The sequence below is a fragment of the Malurus melanocephalus genome, unplaced genomic scaffold (assembly GCF_030028575.1).
Source record: "Malurus melanocephalus ecotype Western Australia unplaced genomic scaffold, MMel_1.1 scaffold_30, whole genome shotgun sequence".
Taxonomy (NCBI): domain Eukaryota; kingdom Metazoa; phylum Chordata; class Aves; order Passeriformes; family Maluridae; genus Malurus; species Malurus melanocephalus.
In genome coordinates this window covers 250,825-273,433 of record NW_026623262.1, presented here as the reverse complement: position 1 = coordinate 273,433, position 22,609 = coordinate 250,825, and the positions used below count along the sequence as shown (strand labels likewise).

General features: G+C 39.4%; 1 protein-coding gene across 5 annotated transcripts in view; it reads right to left on the bottom strand.

The window, feature by feature from the left end:
- The window catches only part of RAPGEF4 (Rap guanine nucleotide exchange factor 4), a 139,296-nt gene that overhangs the window by 10,349 nt on the left and 106,338 nt on the right, over positions 1–22,609 (bottom strand). For 4 of the 5 annotated variants that reach the window (XM_057363657.1, XM_057363660.1, XM_057363662.1 and 1 more), the window contains 13 exons: positions 21,939–22,017; positions 17,905–18,055; positions 16,545–16,633; positions 16,089–16,119; positions 15,769–15,847; positions 14,857–15,003; positions 13,562–13,659; positions 10,497–10,622; positions 9,918–10,096; positions 5,462–5,552; positions 3,216–3,266; positions 2,502–2,589; positions 2,102–2,166 (listed from right to left, as the gene is read on the bottom strand). In XM_057363657.1, coding sequence (XP_057219640.1) covers positions 2,102–2,166; positions 2,502–2,589; positions 3,216–3,266; positions 5,462–5,552; positions 9,918–10,096; positions 10,497–10,622; positions 13,562–13,659; positions 14,857–15,003; positions 15,769–15,847; positions 16,089–16,119; positions 16,545–16,633; positions 17,905–18,055; positions 21,939–22,017 — 1,274 coding nt within the window. The remainder of the gene's footprint in view (positions 1–2,101; positions 2,167–2,501; positions 2,590–3,215; positions 3,267–5,461; positions 5,553–9,917; positions 10,097–10,496; positions 10,623–13,561; positions 13,660–14,856; positions 15,004–15,768; positions 15,848–16,088; positions 16,120–16,544; positions 16,634–17,904; positions 18,056–21,938; positions 22,018–22,609) is intronic. The other variant, XM_057363658.1, reaches the window with a different exon arrangement.

Here is a 22,609-nt window from a genome sequence, read left to right as displayed (position 1 = left end):
CATTAATTGACTTCACATTTCTCTCCTAAAGAAACTGATCAAAACTCAAATTACTGGTACTACATACTTGCAGGATAAAAATGTTATTTAAAACTTTTGGGTGCTACTARTAGACTCCTGTTCTGGAGATAACATTCTTCTGAAGATAAAGCAATGAGCAGACTAAGGTATAGAGGGCAGACCTGTAGCAACCGAGTTATAGATCAGTTTAAGCTGCTATAATATTCACTCTTGGCCTTGGGATGGCCCAAATGTGGTATAGAGTGGTGCAGAACTATTTTTAATGACAAGCCTGGGTTGAACTTGCGTCTATGGGAAGTGCTCACAGGACAGCTCCTACCTCCTGTAATGGCTTTTACACAAAATCAGGCATAAAGAGCCTGAGGCACAGAGCTCTGAAGCCAGTGGATGTACTGGCTCTTCTGGTTCAGGAGATGTAAACAGGCCAAGTGAGGTGGAGATTTTGGAGCCAGCCACAGAACCATGGCTATAGCAATGTAGCTGCCATCCCTTCTGGCTTGGAAGTGTTCCAACCAAGACTGACAWCCTTTCGTGTTCCCCAAAGTATTTACTTCCTATACTATTATATATATACACACACCTAATTAGAATAGGCAGTCCAGAAATRAAGTCCTTTTGTGCAGGTAGAAGGCTCAGGGCCTTTGGCAGGAGATGGCGACACAGTCTGTACATGCAATTACAGAATGCCATTATTGCACAGTGAGGTCAGGCCCTTACTCATGCATTAGCACTACCGTTTACCCACAACAGTCTCATCTTAGTAAAGGGGTAYTATCACCCCAGGACAGAGCCTATCCTGGAGCTATGGATTAAAATCTAAGAGAATTCACTCACAGTGATGATCACTTTTCTGTGAAGTTTTTTAAAGGGCTGAAAGTCCCCCCTTTTCCCCCTCTGCAGTTATCAGTGCTCAGAGGGTCAAACAAACTCCTCCACAGTGCAGTGGAAATAACTGCAGTTATGTAACTCCAGTGGAATAGCGTGGTTATGGTTATTGTAGTACTAAGTTAGGGGCCAGAGGAGATATGCTCTAGCATGGCTGCTTAATGGGTGAGAGGAAACATCCTTAAGTTTTGCTAGGGGAGGCTCCCACTGGATGAGAGGAAAAATTTCTTCACTTCCAGGGTGGTCAGGCATTGGAGTAGGCTGCCCAGAGAGGCGGTGGAATTGCCATGTCTGGAAGGGTTCAAAGAGTGTGTGGATGTGCACTTGGGGACATGGTTTACTGGTGGACTTAGTGGTGCTGGGCTGATGGTTGGACTTATGGATCTTGGAGGTCTCTTCCAGCCTTAGTGATGCTGTGATTCTACTATTCACTGTCAAAGCAGTAAGTCAGGTTTGGTTTTGCTATGCAGATGCCATAGATGGGCTTGGCTAAAACAGTTCTCAGATGTGTCATTAACCACATCAGTTAGGAACATGGCCTTAGCAACCAAGAAAATGGCTTCACACTGCTGAGAAACAAATTTCAGTTGCAATTTCTGCAATGGGACAGTTGACTGCCTGCAGTTYTGGACAATGGTGTTTGAAAAGATGACAGCTTAGGTGCAGGACTTCAACGAAATCTGAGCATAATCTAGTCTTTTATCATTGATTCTCCTTTCCAGTATGGAAGTAATCAAGTCACAGACACTGTCTTTCATTTGTCAAAGAAAGAAGAATATAAGATCTTGGGCAAGTTCTTTCTAACACTTCTTTCAGGCTCCAAGGAGCAATGCAGTGCTATCCCAGCCCGAGGCAGTTCAGGCCTGTTTGAAGGAACAGCAGTTAAAATCACAAGTTGCTCCCAAACTGGCTGTTAAAAAGTGTCTCTAATAGCTCTGCTTCCTGTCCCTGATGATTCCTCTACCAGGGAACATTTTGGCTGTGCATGGCTCAGTGGGCAGTTTATTTTCCCCCTCTGTGAGGTTTTCCAGAAACCCAGAAGTCCCAGGTGCTGTGTGAAACGCAGACTATTTTTGCCAGCTCTTGGTCCTGCCTTCACTTTCTCTAGCCCTGCAAGTCACTGTTGAGATGCTCACTCTTGAAGAGGTGAATAAGGAGGTCTTTTAAAGTTTTTTTTCAAATATGTCATACATACCATTTTTTCGAAGTTTACRAGATTGTCAGTGAATGTCTTGTTTCCCTCATGAGTAAACGTCATATCTGTATAGAAGTAAAAAAACATAAAAGCCCATTACTGAATCGTGGCCAAACAAAACAGCAGCATGTTTTATCACTCCCTCACAAAAATCATAGCAGCTCTAACACCAAACCATCTAGGTTTTAATCTGCAGCATTTCTGAGACTAATAAAATTGAGGTATGATATTCAGATGTACAAAAGCAGTTTTTCTTGTCTCTGTGTCATGCTTTTTATAATGGAAAAAGATCATACCTCACACTGAGATTGGTTTTTGCTTTTTCTTGCTGCTACTCTTATCCTTCAAACATTTGACATATAGCTTTCAAGTTAATAATTTTAGTAACATCCAAGCTTACCTTTTATAAGCAGCGGCATGAAAGGAATTATTGGAGGGTCCAATTTAGCTACAGTTAATCTGTAGGCTCTATGATTTCTTGATGGATCCTTACAAAATAAGAAAAATCAACTAATTACTAATATGTATTATTATATGTATCAAGACATTACATGCATTCATTTAGATGTCATGGCATTTATTAAATCTTTTTTCCTGTGACTTTAAGAGTGCATCTGCAAATTCAGACCCCTTTTATCATTCTCCTGGACTGGTTACACGATGAGAATGCAGCCACTAAACACAAACATTTTTTTCACGCCAAATAGCAAGGTAAGATACTATTACAAAAACATTCTTCATAAAAGAAACCACACATTCTCCCTCCCTCCTTACAGCTGCAGTTCCAGTTTTGCACATGTTACAACACTAAAATGTATTGCCTGGAAAAATCCAGGCTGAAAAATATAATTTCCCACATGTACTATTGGCAAACATATGATAAAGCTTTTCTGAGCTCCCAGATTCACTTTGAGTGGTACATAAGTTCTCTCGGAGTAGGTTCCTAAGAGTATAATTTATTAGTCATACATACTTGTTTTAGCAGCTCTAAAATGGGATCATAAACTTCTTAAAGTCAAACAAGGACATATAAAATGTTCTGAATCAAGGAATTCAAATCAGAAACTGAATTATCTCAGACTGTGCATAGAATAAGGGATCTATTGCTATTCACCATTAAGCTTTCAAACTCTGCATAGATCTTCTTGAACTTGCTTGGAAGTTTCTGTTAATAAAAACAAAAATAGCAAACCTTAATTAAATCCAATTAGTGTGGTAATTTTACTGTAAATGCTAGTTCCTTCTACAACGCCCTAAGTCAGGAAAGTGCTCTTTTTTTGCCAGATATTTCTAACAATGTGCTAATCTAAAATACAACATGTTTCCTAGCAACCAGATTAAAAATAGAGACAGGACCAGCCATGAAACCTGGATCCTGATTTAAACCCCGACTTGAATTTAGTCCTTTGGGATGTTTAGATTCAGATTTTTGTTTGGCTCACATAACAATCACTGAATTCAGAATGTAAGTTGAAATTCATGTGAATGCTTTCAGGATGTTACTGACTTTATCTATCTGAAAATATAATTTGCCCACAGCTTGCATAGGGGCAGATCAGCCTAATTATTCATACCTATGATGAACTGCCCTTGCAAATTCATATCCATGCCTGGGTATTTCCAGGAGGTTTTTTTGTTCRTGCTGATCCATTTACTGCTTAAATTCTTGACATGCTCAGCAGCCAAGGTCCTCTATCAMTTTCTGGGGTATAAATAAATGTATATTTTTTCAGTCTACAATACCTACACAAATAAATCATGGCCAGTTGATCATGCAATGAYTGAGATGAGATGAAATGAGATGGGCTTTACTAAATACTTTCTTTACTCCTCATGCATGTCATGTTATACAGATTCAATAACTTTACTATAAAGACTGTAAGATATGCTATAAATTGGTTTCAGCGATCACAGGGATTTTTTATTTCAGCTTTCTATTTTTAGTAAGAACTTTCTCTGTATTTGCTGAATTTTTCAGACTCCTACTGGCAGTGGATAATATTAAAAATTAATAGAGGTTTTATAGTGTAAAAAAGATTTTTTGCAATACTTTCTACATTTGGAGTGTGTACCCTAGCAAGCTATTTACACTGTGCCACAGCAAGGGCCTAATTTTTAATGATGTGTGTCAACAACTGTGTGCCTAGTTTGCATATGCATGCAGATTAGGTATTTGTGAAGTAAGTGGTATAATTGGACATTTGCACCTGCAAATATCTAATTTGTGCATGCAACTAATGTAAATGCATGATAATATAGAAAAAAATCAGCTCTTGGTGTGTTTGTCTTAAAGTATATTCTGTGCATTTCTGGCTAAAAATCAAATTGCAGAAATTCCCTTGATAAACTGACTGCTCTACAGAACCAGTGCGATAATATTTCCCTGATCTCAAGTTAAATCCCCACACTTACAAATGATCTGTGCCCCCCCCAGCTCACTTCAGATTGCTGCATGTAGCATACACATTCAAGTCCTCCTTCTCTAGTCCTGTCATCTCAGCTCCCCCAACTCCTCTCAGTAGCCACAAAGGAAGGGTCATTATTTTGAGAAACTGAAAACCTTTGCCTGTAGCACCAATTGTCTATAGCACATGTATTCCTGAAAACGGGGCTGATGTCCTCTCGGTGTGTTAGTCTGATCTCCTGTTTCACAGSCCATTTTTAAAGGGGTTCAAATTTTTGTCTCAGTTGCATCAATAACCTCAGTCATACTAATTATTTTGAATTTCTAGTGAACAATAAAAGACATGGACATTCAAATATGTTCTCTGTGGTTACATGTGCTTACTACCTCACTATGCTAGACACTGCACGCTTTTTACACACTCTTCTAACAAAAGAGCAAAGCCACAGAAAAAGGTGGAAGCTCTGAGAATAAAGACCAAACTGACAGTAAGCATGGAAATGCATGTCAGAGAGAAAACCAGAACTGGTTAGGACAAACCCCCATTTTAACAGRGCAACAGAGTCCCTGTGGAGATGAAAAATGAATATGTATAAACAAAGGATGAATTTAAAAGAATTATCAGTGGAGCAATGTCACTGAATGAGCAGTAAAGGCACACAGAGGATGGGCTGATCTAAGAGGTTASCTGGCTAACTGGTTTGTCCTGTGGGCAGTTCAGCTCATCAACAGAAGCTACAGTTGTCACTCCTGTTAAATCCTGTGAGTATTCAGCACATCCATGGGTGCAGTGCACTGCCTTACTAATAAATACTGTCAGCCTCAGCTAAAGGCTTATGGGCAGGAGCTGAATTAGTAGATCTAGYTTTATCAATAATAAAGGCCCAATTCACGTTTTTGCTAATGAAAAGCACAAGTCCCCAAGCTTCATGGAATTGATTTTAGCCAACACTTACCTCCCATGTYAACGAGAGACGGCTCACAGCAACATTACTCAGTCCCATGATAATAGCGAAAAAGGAATTCAGATTTTTGTATTCCTTACAGCTGAAACACAAAGGGCCAGGTGTCAAGTGGTACATATCAGTCAGAGCAGTACATATGACAACCTTAAGAGATCCTAACCCAGACATCTAGCTCAGAAGTGACTGAATTTGGGCAGTCCTGGCTGCATGCCTGCAGACACCTCTCAACCAATGTGTCAGCACTTCACACTCTGGAGGCTCTTTTCTACTCCCTCCTAAAATGATCTTCTTCCACTCCACTGGGTGCCAGCTTAAGCAAGGACTTTGAAGCAATTCCCCACCAGATATACAGGCCTGAAACTGGGATCACTTCAGTCCCAAGGGATACCAGCAACAGTATAAACAACTCTTTACAACCTCATTTGCTGCAGAACTTGCTGACAGTTTCTGAACATCTACTGAATGCTTGAAGCACTCCTTAGGAAATCTTCATTGTATTTGACAGGGTCACTGAGTTTTTCAAAGGGAGAAGTCCAGATGTCTAGAGATGTCCCATGCCAGTGACCCCCCCTGCAGTATAGGATTTCTATTACTTATAGATTCTGGATCTTCTAGCATGCTTTAGGAAAAGAATCCCTGTTTGTACCAGCATCATTAAAGAGGTCCTGGGCAAAAGGAGCTTCTGATCACGCTTCATATCTAATGCAAAGGAGGATTTTGCTATCAGTCAGGAAAAACTGGAACATGTAATCAAGTACTATGGAAGATGCAACATGCCATATGAAGAAGGAGATACAATCTGATGGGAACAGCCCACACAACTGCTCAGCTGGGTCTGCAGCAGGCAGCTCATTGACTCTGTAGGAAGGGSACAGTATCTCATAAATCTGCATCTCATTAAGTTCTTGCAAATAATCTCCTATTTTTCACAACTGATGTGCCAACATCCAATTTAAGCACYGCAGTCTCTGTTTCTTCTGCTGTGAGTGGCTTTCCTTTGGGGTAGGTATTGAGACTGTTGGGGTTTAACATCTCTGGCAGAATCATGGACAGTGGGCTTGAGTGCACCCTCAGCAGGTTTGCTGATGACACCAAGCTGTGTGGTGCAGGTGACACACTGGAGAGAAGGGATGACATCCAGAGGGACTCGGAGCGCCTTGAGAGGTGGGATTGTGTGAACCTCATGAAGTTCAAAAGGCCAAGTGCAAGATCCTGGATCTGAGTTGGAGCAATTCCAAGCACAAACACAGGCTGGGTGAAGAATGAATTCACAACAGCCCTGAGGAGAAGAACTTGGAGGTGCTGGTGGACAAGAATCTCAACATGAGCTGGCATTGTGTGCTTGCAGCCCCAAAAACAACCACATCCTGGGCAGCACCAAAAGCATTGCAGCCAGCAGGTGAAGGGAGGTGACTCTCCCCCTCTGCTGTGTCTGCAATATTGAATTTGAATCTATTTTTATATTAAAAATGAAACATTTTGCCAAATAGCCTGTTAAGGAATACAATTTGACAAAGTCTTGGTTAAAATCCGTCTAGATGTATGACTTTCTACAGCAGACATTGTGTAAATTCTACAGGGTCTACACTAAATAGCTTAGTTCCAGACAGAGGACCCCTTTCAGGCAGTACAAACAGTGCTGCATGACTCTACTGCATGTATGCTGCATGTAAAATGTCAAGAAGTGGATCCTCTGAAGCACCACAGTGCACCACCTCAGAGCAGAGGATCCTCTGCCTCACAGAATGGACTGTACCAGAAATACCTTCCTGTTAAGGATGAATAGCAAACAAACACACACACACACWCTGGTCTCCAACACAAACGTGTATGTGGTTAAAATCTCTTGGTACTTACACAAGAACATTCATCCTGGCATTTTCTCTATAAACACACACTTCAAAATATTCTCACAGGCTCCTTGAGCTTACAATATATGCATGTGTATGGAAAGAATGATTTTCAAAAACTGAATGAAAGTGTCTGAGTACAATGATACACAAGAAGGCTTCTAAATAGCCTGTGGATACATCTGCAAAGAGGAAATATATACAAACTGGGTTTGAAGATATCCCTAAGAGTATGTGCAAGCACATCCCAGAAGKCCTTTCTAATACAATTAATACGGGAAGAACTCACTGTTGGAAACACAGTTCAYTTCTCCCCTTTGTTTGAAAGTTTATTCCTACAATAGCTGGAGAAAAGAGATGAACCTGGTAACCTCTCCATCCTTTTCCAGCAGCTGCTAAAGCGACACCGGCTCCTGGAACTGAAAGCACATGTGCACGGCACTTGGAGCCAGCACTTGGCCTTGCGCTTGCCTGCACAGATTGGGAGCACACATCAAGGGTGCGTGGGGTGGCAGACACAAAATGATTGTGCCTTCTGCGATGGCATCTGAGCCTCAAGGCACAGAACTGAAACATGGTTCTCAGTAGCAGTTACCTTTGAAAATGGCTACGTGCGAGGCATCTCGTTACCACMAGTCATGCCTAAGATTAATAGTGCAGCATCGAGCTCTTCTCCCTGAACACTTTTCTAATGAGTCTAGTACTTCTAGGTAGGGTAAAGTTCTCATTAGGTCTCAAGGATCTTCACAGGCAAAACTTCCTCAAAGATATTGGTTCAAGGCCTGGGCTTTTTCTCCCCTCTAACTTCGGTGCACTTTGTGTTTGTTTTAGTGCATGTGTAGCACCTGTTACCATGGCAGCACTGCACAGAGGGCAGCAGTCTGGCAAAACTTCCCAGCGCCTTTCCAGCGGCTGCAATTAAACCTGCCCTCTCGGTTTGTACAGAGGAAAATCTTGTGCTTCGGATTTCTCTGCTTTTAGTAGACAAAGGGGACTCAGCAGAGCAGACCGCTTTTAGCTATTTATTTTTAGCATTGTGGTGATACCAGAAACATGGAAGTAAACAGGAGGTTGTCAGGCTGTTGTAAATAGCACAAGATTAAACCCATGACTCTGAGGAGCCCACAGGCTAGGGCAGTTTTTAAGGAGATACTAAACTGTAATTTTTAGGATACTTGATTTCAAGCGCTCATGGAAATGACTGCTGTATCTTAATGACCACATTTCAACATTTTCCCGTTTCATGCCCGAGTTTCGGAAAGACCCCGATGTCTGTGAGGGTGCCACTGCCCTCTCCTGGGCACAGCCSGCCAGGCCAGCGGCTGCTTCCCACTCCGCGCTGTGCGGTGAGATAATGGAATATGTGGTGCATGTATTTTTAGAAACTAAAGGGGTAAAACTGTCCTCTGCACTGAATCTAAAACTGATCCTGCACACCCACCGCTAGATTTAAAAAATCTTCAGCCTCAACCAACCATAATTCAACCGCAGGGCCCAGAAGGAAGCGGGTCCTTGCAGAGCAGGGTAACCCAGAGCTACACTGCTCCCCAGTTTGGAAGTTTATTTTTTCAGCTATGTRCAATTACTGACAGGGAGAAGAGCAGCATCGCAGCTGCAATAGCAATCTCCTCCTTTACACAACTCCATTTAATGATGAAAAAAAGTCAAAACTTATGCTTTAACTGAAAATAACAGTATCTCTGTTGAGTAGAACTGCCCAAATGCTTCTAGCCACAACAGCCGCAGCTGTAGAAACAYTACACACCTCAGCAAACTCTTTATTCAGACAGCAATGAATGCAATAAATACACCATGAACTTGAACGGGAGGGAGAGGATAACAGTGATAAAAATCAATACCTATGCAGGGAATGGATATGCCTCTGCTCTCTCTGAAGTCAGTCACAGCCCTGCTCTTGACTTTAGGGAGTCATGACTGACATCTCTGGCATGAAGGTTCCAAACAGTTTAAATTTGGACAGGAATAAAGAAAGACAGCAAGAATATCTACTATCCAACCTCAGACCCAGCAGTTAGTTACAAACATTCCTATTTTGCATTTTAAAACAAAGTATTAGAAAAAAAAAATCACACAATCACAGAATCATACGAGTTGGAAGGGACTTCTGCATACAATCCCATTCAAGRCCCCTGTCAAGGCAAGGTTTTTACTCTCCCCTCTTGTTTTTCCCACTCGGAGCAATTCTGAGAAGGGCTTTTCCAAGCAGCACCAGAAAATACTTCGGTTCTCAGGAAAATTAAGGCTCAATTTTGTTAATATTTACTAATTCACATACTAATATTTGCTAATGTATGTAAAGGTAAATGAAGGATTCTCCTTATGAACTGAAGTGTATTTATGCACAAATTTGACGTGAAAACATGGCCCTAAGAGATCACAGATCAGGGAGCACTGGAGAATAGCACAGAAAAGAAGAATATGTATTTTCATAAGTTCTACACAGCCCTATAAGAAAATGGACAGAATTACCAAATACTTCTACTCTGTGTGACTGACTGAAAAGAGAAAATATAAACACATTACATATATGACTATGCTGAACATCATTTCCAGTTCCCATATGATTGTATACTTACTGGGCTGCTATCTTAATGTACTTCTTTARCAGCTGAACACGCTTGCTGAGTTGAGAGCAAAGGCAAATCTCTGTGACTACCCAGAACTGGATTTCGTTAAATCTTCTTAAAAATAAGTCCAGATTTGCTGTGGTCTTTTTAAAATTGTGCCTTCCAAAAGTATGATAGATCAATTCCAGCTAGGAAAGAGGGTAAGAATGACCAGGTAAATATCTAGCCTGAAACTTGCTCTGCAGTTTACATTTATTGTTGCACAGATGACGAAGATTCAGATAACAAATCCAGGAGACAATACCTGAGGCATAGTAAAAGCATAACTACAAATTATATATAAGTAGCTTAAWATCTTAAAGCATCCAAAAGTAATTCAACAAGCAGCATACAACCTGAAGAAATTTATTTTTCTGTTTTGCCTATAAAATTAAGAATGTCTTTTACTTTAAAAACTTGYAGGTGTTTCTTGTAGAATTTTTGAAAATCAAGTTTAGAGAAGGCTTTGGAAATAATGCACAAACGTACAATGTACAACTAAACACTTTCTAACAGATTCTAACCTGCTGAATAGACAGATCCTCATACCTCATGCACACAGTTGAAGAGCTCCCAGTCATAAATTGTCATCTGATGTGCTAAGTCTTTGGAACTCATCAGTTCAAATGTTCCCACTGTACCAGTAGATGGTCCTTCTTGTTCTGGCAACGGTGTCTACAAACAGAAAAATACTATTAAAGTATTTTAGACATGCAAAATGGTATGGTTGATGCTTTCTTTCCATAATATTTCCAATTTTTTCTTTTARTGTGACCACTTTCCTGATTATGTTTCTAATGGCAAAACTGAAATTTGCACTAAAACTGAAATTTGCTTTTAACCTCAGGCAGGTATTAGAAAATGAGAAGCCCTGTGCAAAATCGGTATCCAGTATGTACAGGAAAATTCTGAAAGCTCTTCAGAGTSACTGTAAGGAAATAAACCAGACTGTTCTCAGTGTGCTATTTTTAACATTGTTCTAAAAATTGAATCTATAACACACGTGCTAACTAAATCATCTGTGTTTGTTTAGGAGCCTAGGTCTTTCTAAAAAAATCTTGTTATGTTTCCTTTTTCACATGCATAAATAACCAGGCCACAAAGCACAGGCCAAATACTTTTATATATTCATGATTCTAATGATGAGAATTATTGCATCTAACACACTTCAGAAATCTGCAGTGATTCCAAGATCTTCTGAACATTTATAAAATAAACCTGATACTTTCTCCTTGACAGTACAATGATACACAGTTTGTGATTGCAAAATTCCTGACTAGGCCAATTAAAATGATATACACACAGTCCTAGGAGAAAGAACTAAGTGCAAAACACTTCTGAAAGACATTCCCATGCCATCCAGTAAATGAGATGTAACCTATGATTTTGCACACAAGTAAATCTTGTATTACACAGAGATTAAAAACATGGCTTGAGACCAAGTCAGATCTGAAGTAGTCAGATTTGTACATGTTAGGGTGAAGTGTTTGAAGCAGCTCTGCTCAAATATCGCCAGTGAACCCCAGGCAAACTGGAAGGTGCAACACCMGCAGAGCTGCCCAAGAACGCGCGGGTCACTTGCTCTGTTCCCAGGAGAGGGCGGCAGAGTTCACACAGAAGTTTCCCAATTCCTCAGCGCCTTTTGTTAAACACATTATGATGGAGCACGGAATCGTCAACCGGCTCCTTTCTGAGTACAAACTCAGTGGAGTCTGCAAGATTAACGGACCATATTCAGATACTGCAATACAAAAAAGGAGCCTACTAAATGAATACTCTTTTATATAAGAATAATATATCAGCAATAGGAAAAGGACTGACTGGATTAATACATCAAATCACTTTCTCAGTAACATACAGCATGTAGGAGCTTTATTTCTGTATGAATTCTTGCTTTGYACTCCAGGGAAAACTTTTGAGTACCTTCATAATACAAACTGATTAAAAATTACTAAACTAAATCACAAGATTTATTACCTTAAAAGCTTCATCTATAATTAAAAAAAAAAAAAMAAACCAAAACAGTAGAAAAGTATTCTCTGAAAAAAACCCAGGGCAGCCATTAATCTTATAGCAATCTGCAAATTGCAATGAATTGAATTTTGCACAAACACAAAATTCCTTCAGGTTATGACAACATATGAAATAAAAATATAGCAGCTTTGTGTAGAAAATCCTGTTCTGTGGAAAGAGAATTGACCACAGATTGAAAGACGTATTTTTTTCCCCAATTTGGAGACAAACAKAGCTGTTACCATAACAAACACATATTTTCCAAGGCTAGGAAAGAAGCACTTAAATGCAAACTCACARCATATTTGAAAATTCATCTACCCAGAACAATTTTCACATGGGAATTGCCAAATGTAATGTGGATAAATGTTCACAAACAGGCAGCAATCAGAATGTAGAAGGATTAAGCTGGGAGGCAGCTAAGGTTGTAACATTTTTTGATTTGTTATAACTCTTTGGAAAAATGCAGCTGATAAGGGGGATGTATTCTGTTATGCAGATTTGAGGACCATTTTACCTCCCCAGTTTCTACTGAATTCAGTCTAGTTGATGAAAAGTAGCATATTGCAGCCCTGCATCTTCGAGCTCCCTGCAGCATTYTGAATACTTGATCCATGGTAAATAGCATAGGGAAAAGCACAGAAAGCCATGACAATTTGCTGCCAAAGCTATGTGTACACAGACAATGCAGAACCATATGTAAGTACCCAGCACAGTTGTATTGATGGAACACCCCTGCTACCCACAGTAGCATGCCCCATGAGGGTATCTACTTGGTAGGATTAATTAACCTTTAGGGAACACCAGAATTTAATAAACTGAACAAGAGATATCTCTGCATGGAACTACATATGCTGGATGTGCATTCCCTGGTTACTAAATTGAAAGCAGCAGCAAAGCATAGATTTTACCATATCCATAAAAGAAATCAGGCATACATACTAAGTGGCTTGTTAAAAGCATACAGGAGGCTGAAACAAGGCTAGGAGTAATAGAGTTCATGCTGACATGACTTGGCAATGACATTTGTTTTTAATGAAATAAAAGGAACAAAAAGTACAGTCAAATCAAACTCTATAAAAGCCGACCCCATGGAGATCGCTAGAATGACTGTATAAACTGTAAGCACTTAGGAGCAATTCTACCTAAGAAAAAAACAGACTTTCTATCAGGAATACTTTCTGCGATTCTACTTAGAATTATCTCTGATTTTGACACAGTATTTTGTGGGGATGAGAAAAAAAAGACTTTAAGGATTTTTTTCTGGAATCAAATCTTCAGAATGCTTTAATTGGTAACACTTATCTTAAAAAAAATACATCCAGTATGGCTTTGAAGAGATAATTCTGTAATGAAGAATTACTGCATGTCTTGGTGACRATACTCAAGAATACTGGGATCGCGTTCTGTTATGTGGATGGATTTCTGGTCTAGTTTAGGGMATTTATAATGTCAGTTTGTTTTATTTTCAGGGCTCATCCTATTGCATTGTGACAAGCCCTTTGTTGTGAATGGTGCCACTAGTTTTTAGCTCAAGTCAAGAAAGAGCCAGGTGTTCAAACTGAAGCCCTGATGYTCCTGAGCAGTGCACAGATACATACCAATGAATCAAACTGATCCCGTGGGCAAGCAAACAGGCGTCCATTAACACTCAGAGTGGTGAACACTGAAACGTCATGAGGTTTGAGCACAACCTTTTCTGTAAAAATGAAACAAATGATTGTTTATTATATATATATACACATTAAAAGTTTACAGCAAGACTGATCCACCAGCTGCACAGATCACCCTCTTAGGAAAAAAATTTGCTCAGCAACCCAATGTCCAGGATACAAAACAGAAAACAAGAAGACACTCTTTATTGAAGAAATGTTATGATAAGCTCAGCCCAAACCAGTCTCCTACAGAACTAGAACCCCAGTCCCAAACTCTACAGAGAAGTCAAGAAACCTATGCTGCCACCATTTCTAACTGCCTGCAAAAATTCAGTCATAATTAGGGAGTCCATTCATTCATTATTGAGCTGTAAGCATTTGGAGAGCTGTTCTTAATAGAAATTGCTCTGGAAGGCAACAGCTCCTTAAGGAGGTGATGAAATGTGTTATAACATTTCTAAAAGAGCATCCCATCACAGGTAAAGAAAAGATAATGAAGTAACTTACAAAACAGTCTCTTCCAGCATATKTTGGTGGTCAGCAAATATGACAATAAAAATTTGCTTTATCTGCAAAAAGTTAAGCTGCCTGGTGTCAATTCTCAGGAAGTGAGACATTTTTGGCAGACACCACTGTTTGCAAAAATGCCTTCCAACATAGCTCTCATTACCTCTGTGTGTCTCCACACAGTTGTACTCAACCAAAGCACTCAAGCAACACCAATTCTCCAGCAGAATTTACCTCGCAGTTACTCTCACATCTCCACAACCTATAGTGAGGCCTGATTCCTGACTCTGCAAACACTAGGTCAGTGGGTTTGGCACTAAAYTGCTCTGCAGTGGTTTGCATGGACAAAGCAGCCAGAACTGTAGTGACCACAACCAGAATGTTTGCACTGCAGTGCTTTCTGATCTTACTGATTCCTGAGTCTAGTGCAAATTTATCCATGCTTACCTTCTATTTCTGCTGTTAAAAAGCTCCTACAAGTTTAACATTGAAGGAAAATTGGGGCAGCTCTGCTGTGTAACATGCAGATAAAAAAGCTTCTCCATTTATCCTGCTGCCATGTGAGCTGCAGTGTGTGTCAGCAGTAGAGGAAGGTACTCCATCTAAATCAGGACTTGTGTACTAGCTGAATACGCACATGGGTATAAAACCTTGACTGAATTAGTCTTTCAATCCCTCCAGAAATTCTGCTTCAGCATAACTGAGAAGTGTTTAAGATGATGCAAACACAGTACCTCCTCCTGAACTCATCTTCACTATGATGAGGCCTTCTCCAGAGCCCAGCTTGTCTGCTACTGCCGTGATCACTTCCTTCACAGAAGAACACACTGGCACCCGGATAGTGGTATAGGTTTGGTCTATGCAGTACACTTTAAACAGAACTAAAGAAAAAAACATTGCATGGTTTATTTATGTGTAAAAACCACAGATTTTTGCCACCAGCTTTTTCAGCTACATAACTTTGYATTTTGTTACCTTGTTTTTACTGCTGTTCATTAGCAAGAGCTATCCTTTAATATCAAACATGCCGAAGTAGCAGCTGTTTTAGGTGATTAAGTAATATAAAACAACCATTAAGAGTACCTTATCAGTAACCTGAAAAGGACATTCTGATATGCTGCTGTAAATTTTACCTTCATCTCTTGAGAAAATCAAACAATAGCAACAGAGCAAACCAGGAGATTTTTTTTAAGGCTGTGTGCCTATATTCTATGATTCTAGATCCACAATCCGTGGCATTATCTCCWCTCCTGTCTTGCAAAGGAACAGCTGTACATGTTAGCTCAAACTACACCAAGGAGACAGAGGTTCAAACATGACCTTCAGCAGCCCTATTTGTTGCACTGCCATCCTGCAGACATCACCTTGTTGGTTCTTCCCTGTTTTGCTCCTTCCTTATGTTAAAGGTTTTTACATCTGCCTCTGAGGAAGCAGTGTTTGATAGCACAAGCAACTAAGGGAAAAGGCCAGGAGCACCTCAAATCAACCATGGAGAATATTGGGCTAAAAAAAGTAAACAGTTTGCTTCCGGCCAGCTTCAAAACTCTAGGTAGGTACTTCCATTTACTTTTAGACCAACTTGTTGAGACAGACAAATTTATGTAGATCCCAGTGGCTCAAGGAAACTTTGCAGAGAAGGAACTCACCTTCATCGCTGCCCCTGATAGGCTGGCGTTTCTGTGCTCTGTCATCACTTGTGTTGAACAGCTGCAGAAGAACTTTGTGCTGAAAATKAATCATTGAGAGTTACATTAATGCAGAAAGAAACATTATGTGGCAAACAYGAACTGCAGTAGATCTCTTATCAATGGCAGGAAAAAAAATAGCAATGTAAAATTCGACAATATTAGAAGCTATTTCTCAATGTCTTTTTCTTAACATATCCATRATTACTAAAAAGAAGATGCATATGAATTTGCTGAGCTTAAGATTTTACTTTAGAAAATGGACAAATAAATATTCTTACCTTCTTTTGCGATGCTTTAGGTTCTTCAGAACTACAAAAAGGTGAAGCACAGAATATATAATTAAATATTASCTGGAAGATTTTGTGTACAAAATCACCTACAGAACATTGACCACTTATTAAACAAGAATTCAAATAYAATCATGTTTATGAAATATGAAAAGACTAGATGATATCCCAGTTAATCTATGACCGAGGCAGAAAAAATATTACACAAATTTCATGTAAGCATGAAATAAGCTTTTGYCAACCTCTCAGCGAGGGTATGGTGTTTATAAGAATGATGTGGAAAAGAGGGACATAGACATTACTTCACCAAGACTGCATGCAAACTTTCAGTTTCATATAACWGTCATTCACAGAATGACAGTTTTTAATAGATACAACCAATAAATTTCCTTTATTTATTTACTGAGAAAAAGGGCAGGGGAGGAAAGAAGCAAAAAYTGTGCTTACATTTGCTTTACAATTTTCTCTAGCTCTGGAAGTTGCTCCTTTAGTGCTGCAATCATTCTAGTATCATCTGATACAGATACATAAAATTCCTGTAAATGATACAGAATGGTCTTTAAATAACTATAGGGGTAAATAAGTAGTACTCAGGAGAGAGGATTATGAGATGACATTTGATAGCTTAATGATTATAAAGGATGATAATCTGCACAGAGGAACACATGCTGGGCCCAACCCTGTATTACTTCCACTTGTTCATCTCCAGCTGATTTAAAGCAAGAGTTAGACATGCAGAAGGGAAGCCTGATGAGGCTCCTTAGCTCACTCTGTAACCACTGACTGCTTGAGCAAAACCTGCATTTTCAGACTGTCAAGGACACAGACTAAAATTCACGAATAATCTGGCATGATAGGTTTTTTTATTCAGTGTTGTTGTAGTCTTTGGTGTTTCATTTGCTCCCGAGTCACTGACTCTCAGCTACTCTAATCCACTACAGAATCCCTCTCTTTTAAACCCTACTCAAACCTATTCCTGATACATCTACATAAATCCATCCCAATGAAGGATCTATGTGCCTGCAGCTAGTGATTGTTCTTTATCTTCTGGCCTAATGAAAGACTATGCCACGTCCAAAGCTTGAAAAGCTTTCTCATGTTTTTGTGGTGTGTCTAACATTCTTAAAGCCCCTCTCTATTGCCCTCTGCTAATTCTTATTTTAGGTTCAGTTTTAAGCTCTTTGGGTAGGAACTTTCATTCAGMCAGTAACATACAGACTGTTCCATTAACACAATGTATAATAAGAAAGGCAATTGTGATCATTTAACATGATGTTGGCCGTGCTTCTTCTTTTAGAAATCCAAGGAATATGSCAGCTACCACAAAGAATTTACAAGGGTTCTGAAGACAAAGATCTTGWGTTCCAGTAGCTGCACTACAGCTGTCATTGAAATGGAAAGGAGTTTTGGCTTTGTAGAGTGGCAACCCTCCGGCTCTTTCCTGGCACACCTCAGGCAGACATAAACAGCCCTCCAGTTCAATATGCAGAGCCTCTGAAGTATTCACAAGAAAATGCTAGAAAAAGCAAATTCAGCTACTGCTGTAACACATTCTGCCCATGCAGTACTTTGAAAGGGGTCTGTAACAGTATTTTCAGAGGGCCAGAGGCTGGCAATGGKTCAAGCACTGTTGTGGGACGTTTACCATCTGCAGCCAAACCCAGGAAAACAGAGCTAAGAGAYTGCACTTTGAAATGACCTATTTCACTTCAGTTTGTGACAGAATTCTACAGACTAGGAACAGGCTTTTAGCTTATCTTGCCTGGTGGTTACTTTTCAGTACAGTGATACAGTGATTCCTTTATACCTCCACAAAGGCCATGGCTGCTTCATCTTCTTGCAGTAGATCTCCATACAGAGCAGCCCACTGCAGAACCAATCGAATGACTCGCCTTTTATTGTTGAGGGCATAATCCATTTTCTCCTGCTCTGTACCCTGAGAAGGCTGGGCATGATACGTGCCACAGTGTCAAGGAAAACATTCAGTGATTGAAAAATCAAACCCAGTATGACTTCATGAACAACTGACTTCCAATAAACCACTTCCAAGGTGCTCAAACACAGCTTCCCAATATATACTTCTAAATTCTGACATCCACTAGCATAACGCTTTGCAAACCTTTTATGTTCATAGTAAAAAGTAAAAAGACAATGAATTTTCTAAAGAGCACAGGAATGATCCTAGTCCCCACCACAGAGATGGTTGCTGTAGGGGAGCAGAACAGAACAACAGAGAAGAGGATTAACCATGGAGATTGAAGAAGGATATTTCTCCTTCTTCCTCTTTGGAAACATGTGAAGAAAAATGTCACTTTGTGTTTATTAACAATTCCAATTTTCCATTTGTGAGCAAGACTATCAGAATGAACCACCAGTGACATTCATTTTATTTTTACAAGTTATTTTAACTCAAGATGAACCTCAGTCCATTTTGGGAGGGGGACTTTGACAGCCTGAACTGATTAAAGAAACAGAGGGTAAAATAATAAATTCCGTAGTAGCCTCATTGTCATGAGGAAATCRGACATTTCCACTATATCAAATAAAGTGTATTTAGGACACAATACTTTGTGAAAGCTATTTTGTGACAAAAAATAAGAAAGAACAGGAAACATTTCATTGATGSTTTTAAAGACAAAGTGTCAACATTATAAAAACAGACAAATAGGTAAAAGGCCGAAAGTAACATTTAGTGATCTGACAAACTTTCAGAAWTCTGCATTTTCATTTCATTTGGAAAGGTTTAAAATTACCAGAGAATTCAACAGTACAGTACAATTAAGGCAGTAAGTCAGAAGGTCAAAAGAAGTAAATAATTCATTGCAAGTTATGTGGTCTAATGTCTTGGGGAGCAAGTTTAATATTCTAATGAGTCATTTTCCTCATGCCATATTTACCTTTCAAATACTATCATTAATGTATTTTTACTTTCTTATTAACTGACTCACCAAAGGCACTGGTAATTTTTCGGTATTTTTACTGCTCATTTATATTGATTTCTCTTTTTTTAACATTATGACAGGGTAAGTCAATGAAGGGTTCTCACATTTTSTGTGATCTCCAGGATGCAGCTTCATTACAGACCACAATAAGAAATAAACTGTGATGTATACTTGCAACAAGTGTCAGATAATTCCAAAGTATTTATCAACTCCAATATGGTTAGAGCTCAGTATGTCCGYATATTTCTATTTTTTTCTAGCATATGCTAAGAAATGGAAACAATTCTGAAATCTGTTCTTCCCTGCATAGGCACCCTTAACTATATCAAGAGCTGTGCAAGATCAGTACCCACTGCTACAGCATAATGCAAACGTTTTTGCTGGCATGGTAGAAAAAGAGATTAGCAAAACACTCACATGGAAATATGCTGAAGAACTATCATCTACAGAGAACCAGAGAAGTTTATACTTGGTAAGTATTTAGACAGTGGTTCTTTAAAGATGCACCCCTGCACATGTACTCACGCACTTGCACTAACCCAAGCGCACTTTYGGGGCTGCTGTTCTATTTCAAGTTTTCTTTTGGGCACTGTCCTGCTCCTGCTGACAAGCTGTAGCTCTGAGAATTTGTCCACTTCCATTCTGTAAAGAAGAGTGGGAAACAGGGGCCTTGKTCCAACACAAGGGACTTATATCCTGATGCAGGACAGGGGAGCATAGCCTTTGTATCCCTATAAAACAGAAGTCTGGGTTTTTTTTTTTTTTTTGATATTGCCAGACCCACATACTTTAATGACTGAAAAAGACTTGGTGTGCCAAAGAACAGCATAGCACAAGCGTGGAATCCACAGCAAGCAAGAATGTTACCTGGACAAGATGGTGCACCTGTCCATTCCTTTTAGGAGTAAAGTAACTTACAAATGACTGCTGTGAAAGAAGTGAAAACACAAATAATTTATATCCCAAATTTATACTCTGTATGATGCTTGAAAGCACTTCTGTGCTCTTGCTCTACTCATACTTGCATGCTGCCAGCTAAAATAGTATCCTAAGTGGGTGCAGAAAAATAGACCTGTTYTGATTCAAAATTGGGAGCTGAAGCAGAAAGTCAAAGACTGAATCACCTTTATTCTTTTTCGTTTTCTGTTTTCATTTCCTCATCGAGCATAACTAATCTATCCTTAGTCTCACAGCACTGGCGAACACTTTTGCAGAGTGATTTTGCTCCAAAAAGATGAGCTTTGTTAGGAACCTTTCAACTCTAACAATAAATTTCAATGGTACAATCAACAAAGCAGAGGTAGCTTTTCCATATTCAGAACGGACCAAATAAATAATAATTCAGCACTAGGGAAAGCTAACACTAAAGCAGTAGGATGCCAGTTACTTCCAGCCCTGCTYCTCTCTGAAAAGAATTAGCGTGATGTTTGCCACGACCCACTTAATCCTCTCCAGAACAGATTTCATCACAAGTGAATACTTATCCTTAGGTGTGATTATACTTTGATGATCAGAAATGCTTTTCCCCCATACACAATAAGGTAGATTTTGCTTATGGGTCTGATTTTTGCAGTTATTGGGTATCAGAGGCATTAAATTCTAACTGAGGACAGACAAGCCTGAATCTCAAATGGACTGACTGAATAATATGGGCTAGATAAACCAGAACAAAAAAAAAAACAAAACAAAACCAGAAACAATTGGGTTCATGAAAAGAATATTAAAAGTGCTGCCCTGCCTTCCCCTCTCAGTGCTGTCAGAAACAGCATTTTGTAATCCTTTTGATATCCAAAACAATGCGATTTTTGAAAATGTGTTTGCTTCAGGTGTATGAACAATCTTCTACAAACCAGCCTCATGGGTCTAAAGGTTTTCAAAACAATTACTATCCTTTGTGGGAGTAACACAAATGGATTCTCAAGCTTGCCAGACAAGAACACGATGCTCTATTTTGTGGTTTCAGGGGGTAAGCTTTCCCAGATGTCACTCGCCCCACTGAGCTTGAAGGAAAGCACTTTCACAGCAATGTGATTCCAAACAAATAAATAGGGAACTCAAGTTATTATATCYCTGTCAGAATGCTATAAAACAGAAAACATTATATGTTTATTTAATGTTCCCAGTCACTTGATAGCTTCAAGTCACTGTGCACAAGGAAAACTCTCAGTGTCCAACAGCACCCCAAGCTAAATAACCTGACAGTAATTGACAGATGGACGTTTCACAGACTCCTATAAAACATGCAGACAGYATGACAATCACCTCCAGCTCTCAATGCTCTCCACTATTAAGATTTCATCTCCTTGTATTCACATTCAATTGAATCTTCTTGCAGTTTGTTAGTATTTGTGATGGACTATTGTTATAGATGATTGTTATCTTTYCATAACTATTAGGACAGCCCCTAGGAACAACTTACCCATTATTCTACAAGCTCAGGCAGCCTTTTGCTTGAGGCAGTTTGCAGCTTGCAATCTCTAAAGGGGACCACTGAAATCACCAAGACATTGAAAYTACCAAGACATCGCTATCCCAGTTACAATGTGGACGCTGTAGATCAGCAAAACCCAAGAAAGACAGGAAGGATACAGGGAGGGTAACCCAAACATCGATGTAATTTCACTTATCTGGTGGAGAGACRGTACATTTATTTCCCTTGGAATAGTAATCAACACAGGAAATATACGGTTTTCATGGTCTGTACTGTAACTCATCACGGGTATACACTGTCCATTTCAGAGCTGTTGAGCTATTATGGACACTGTTAGTCAGACACTGAGAATCTACTCACAAGGCACAGCCTCCATGGAATGTGATGCAGTTCTTGAGATTGGAAAGCTTCAGTCTCATCACTGACAGGTATAGTAGCTAAAGAGACTTTTCTCTTACAAAAGGATATTGTGCCATCAGTGCTGGGCAGAGCTGACTATTTGGCATAAAAACACAGTGCATCATAATAAAATCATTTAAAGCAGAATCTGTGAAAAGAGAAGAAAGAAAACAGTCAATTAAGCCTCTGCAAAAAGCTTAGGGATTTCAAGGATGAGTTTTCTTTGAGCTGAAATATCTTTTTAGCCCTCTGCAGATAATTAAAGGGCCTTTTTGCACTTTCTTTGTAGGCATTAAGTACTAAAAAGGGTGATGAACAAACATGAGCCCAAAAAATCAAGCTTTTAGTTTTGTCTGCATGAATTTTATTGCATTTATGCTAACAGCCATTTGCCTATGTCAAAGAGAAATTTGACACAGCAAAATTCACACAAAGAAAGTCCCACATCTGTGCTAAAAAGAAATATTTGGATATACTTCACTACAAGTGTAGAGTTCTCTGCAGAGGAAAAATTAGGCCTTTCACACCTGGGTACCTAAAAAGGGCTGATGCATTTGACTTAGGAGTTACAATACCACGCAGTACATTTACTATATCCTAAACAGAAGAAGACAAATAATTTCCTTCTTTGCTTATTTCTCAGCAGTGAGTAGAATGCCTAAAAGAGGTAAATGAACAGTCAGACTTCTGGGTTTATTTTGATTCAGAAGTATCACAGCTGCTCCATTTACATTAAAACA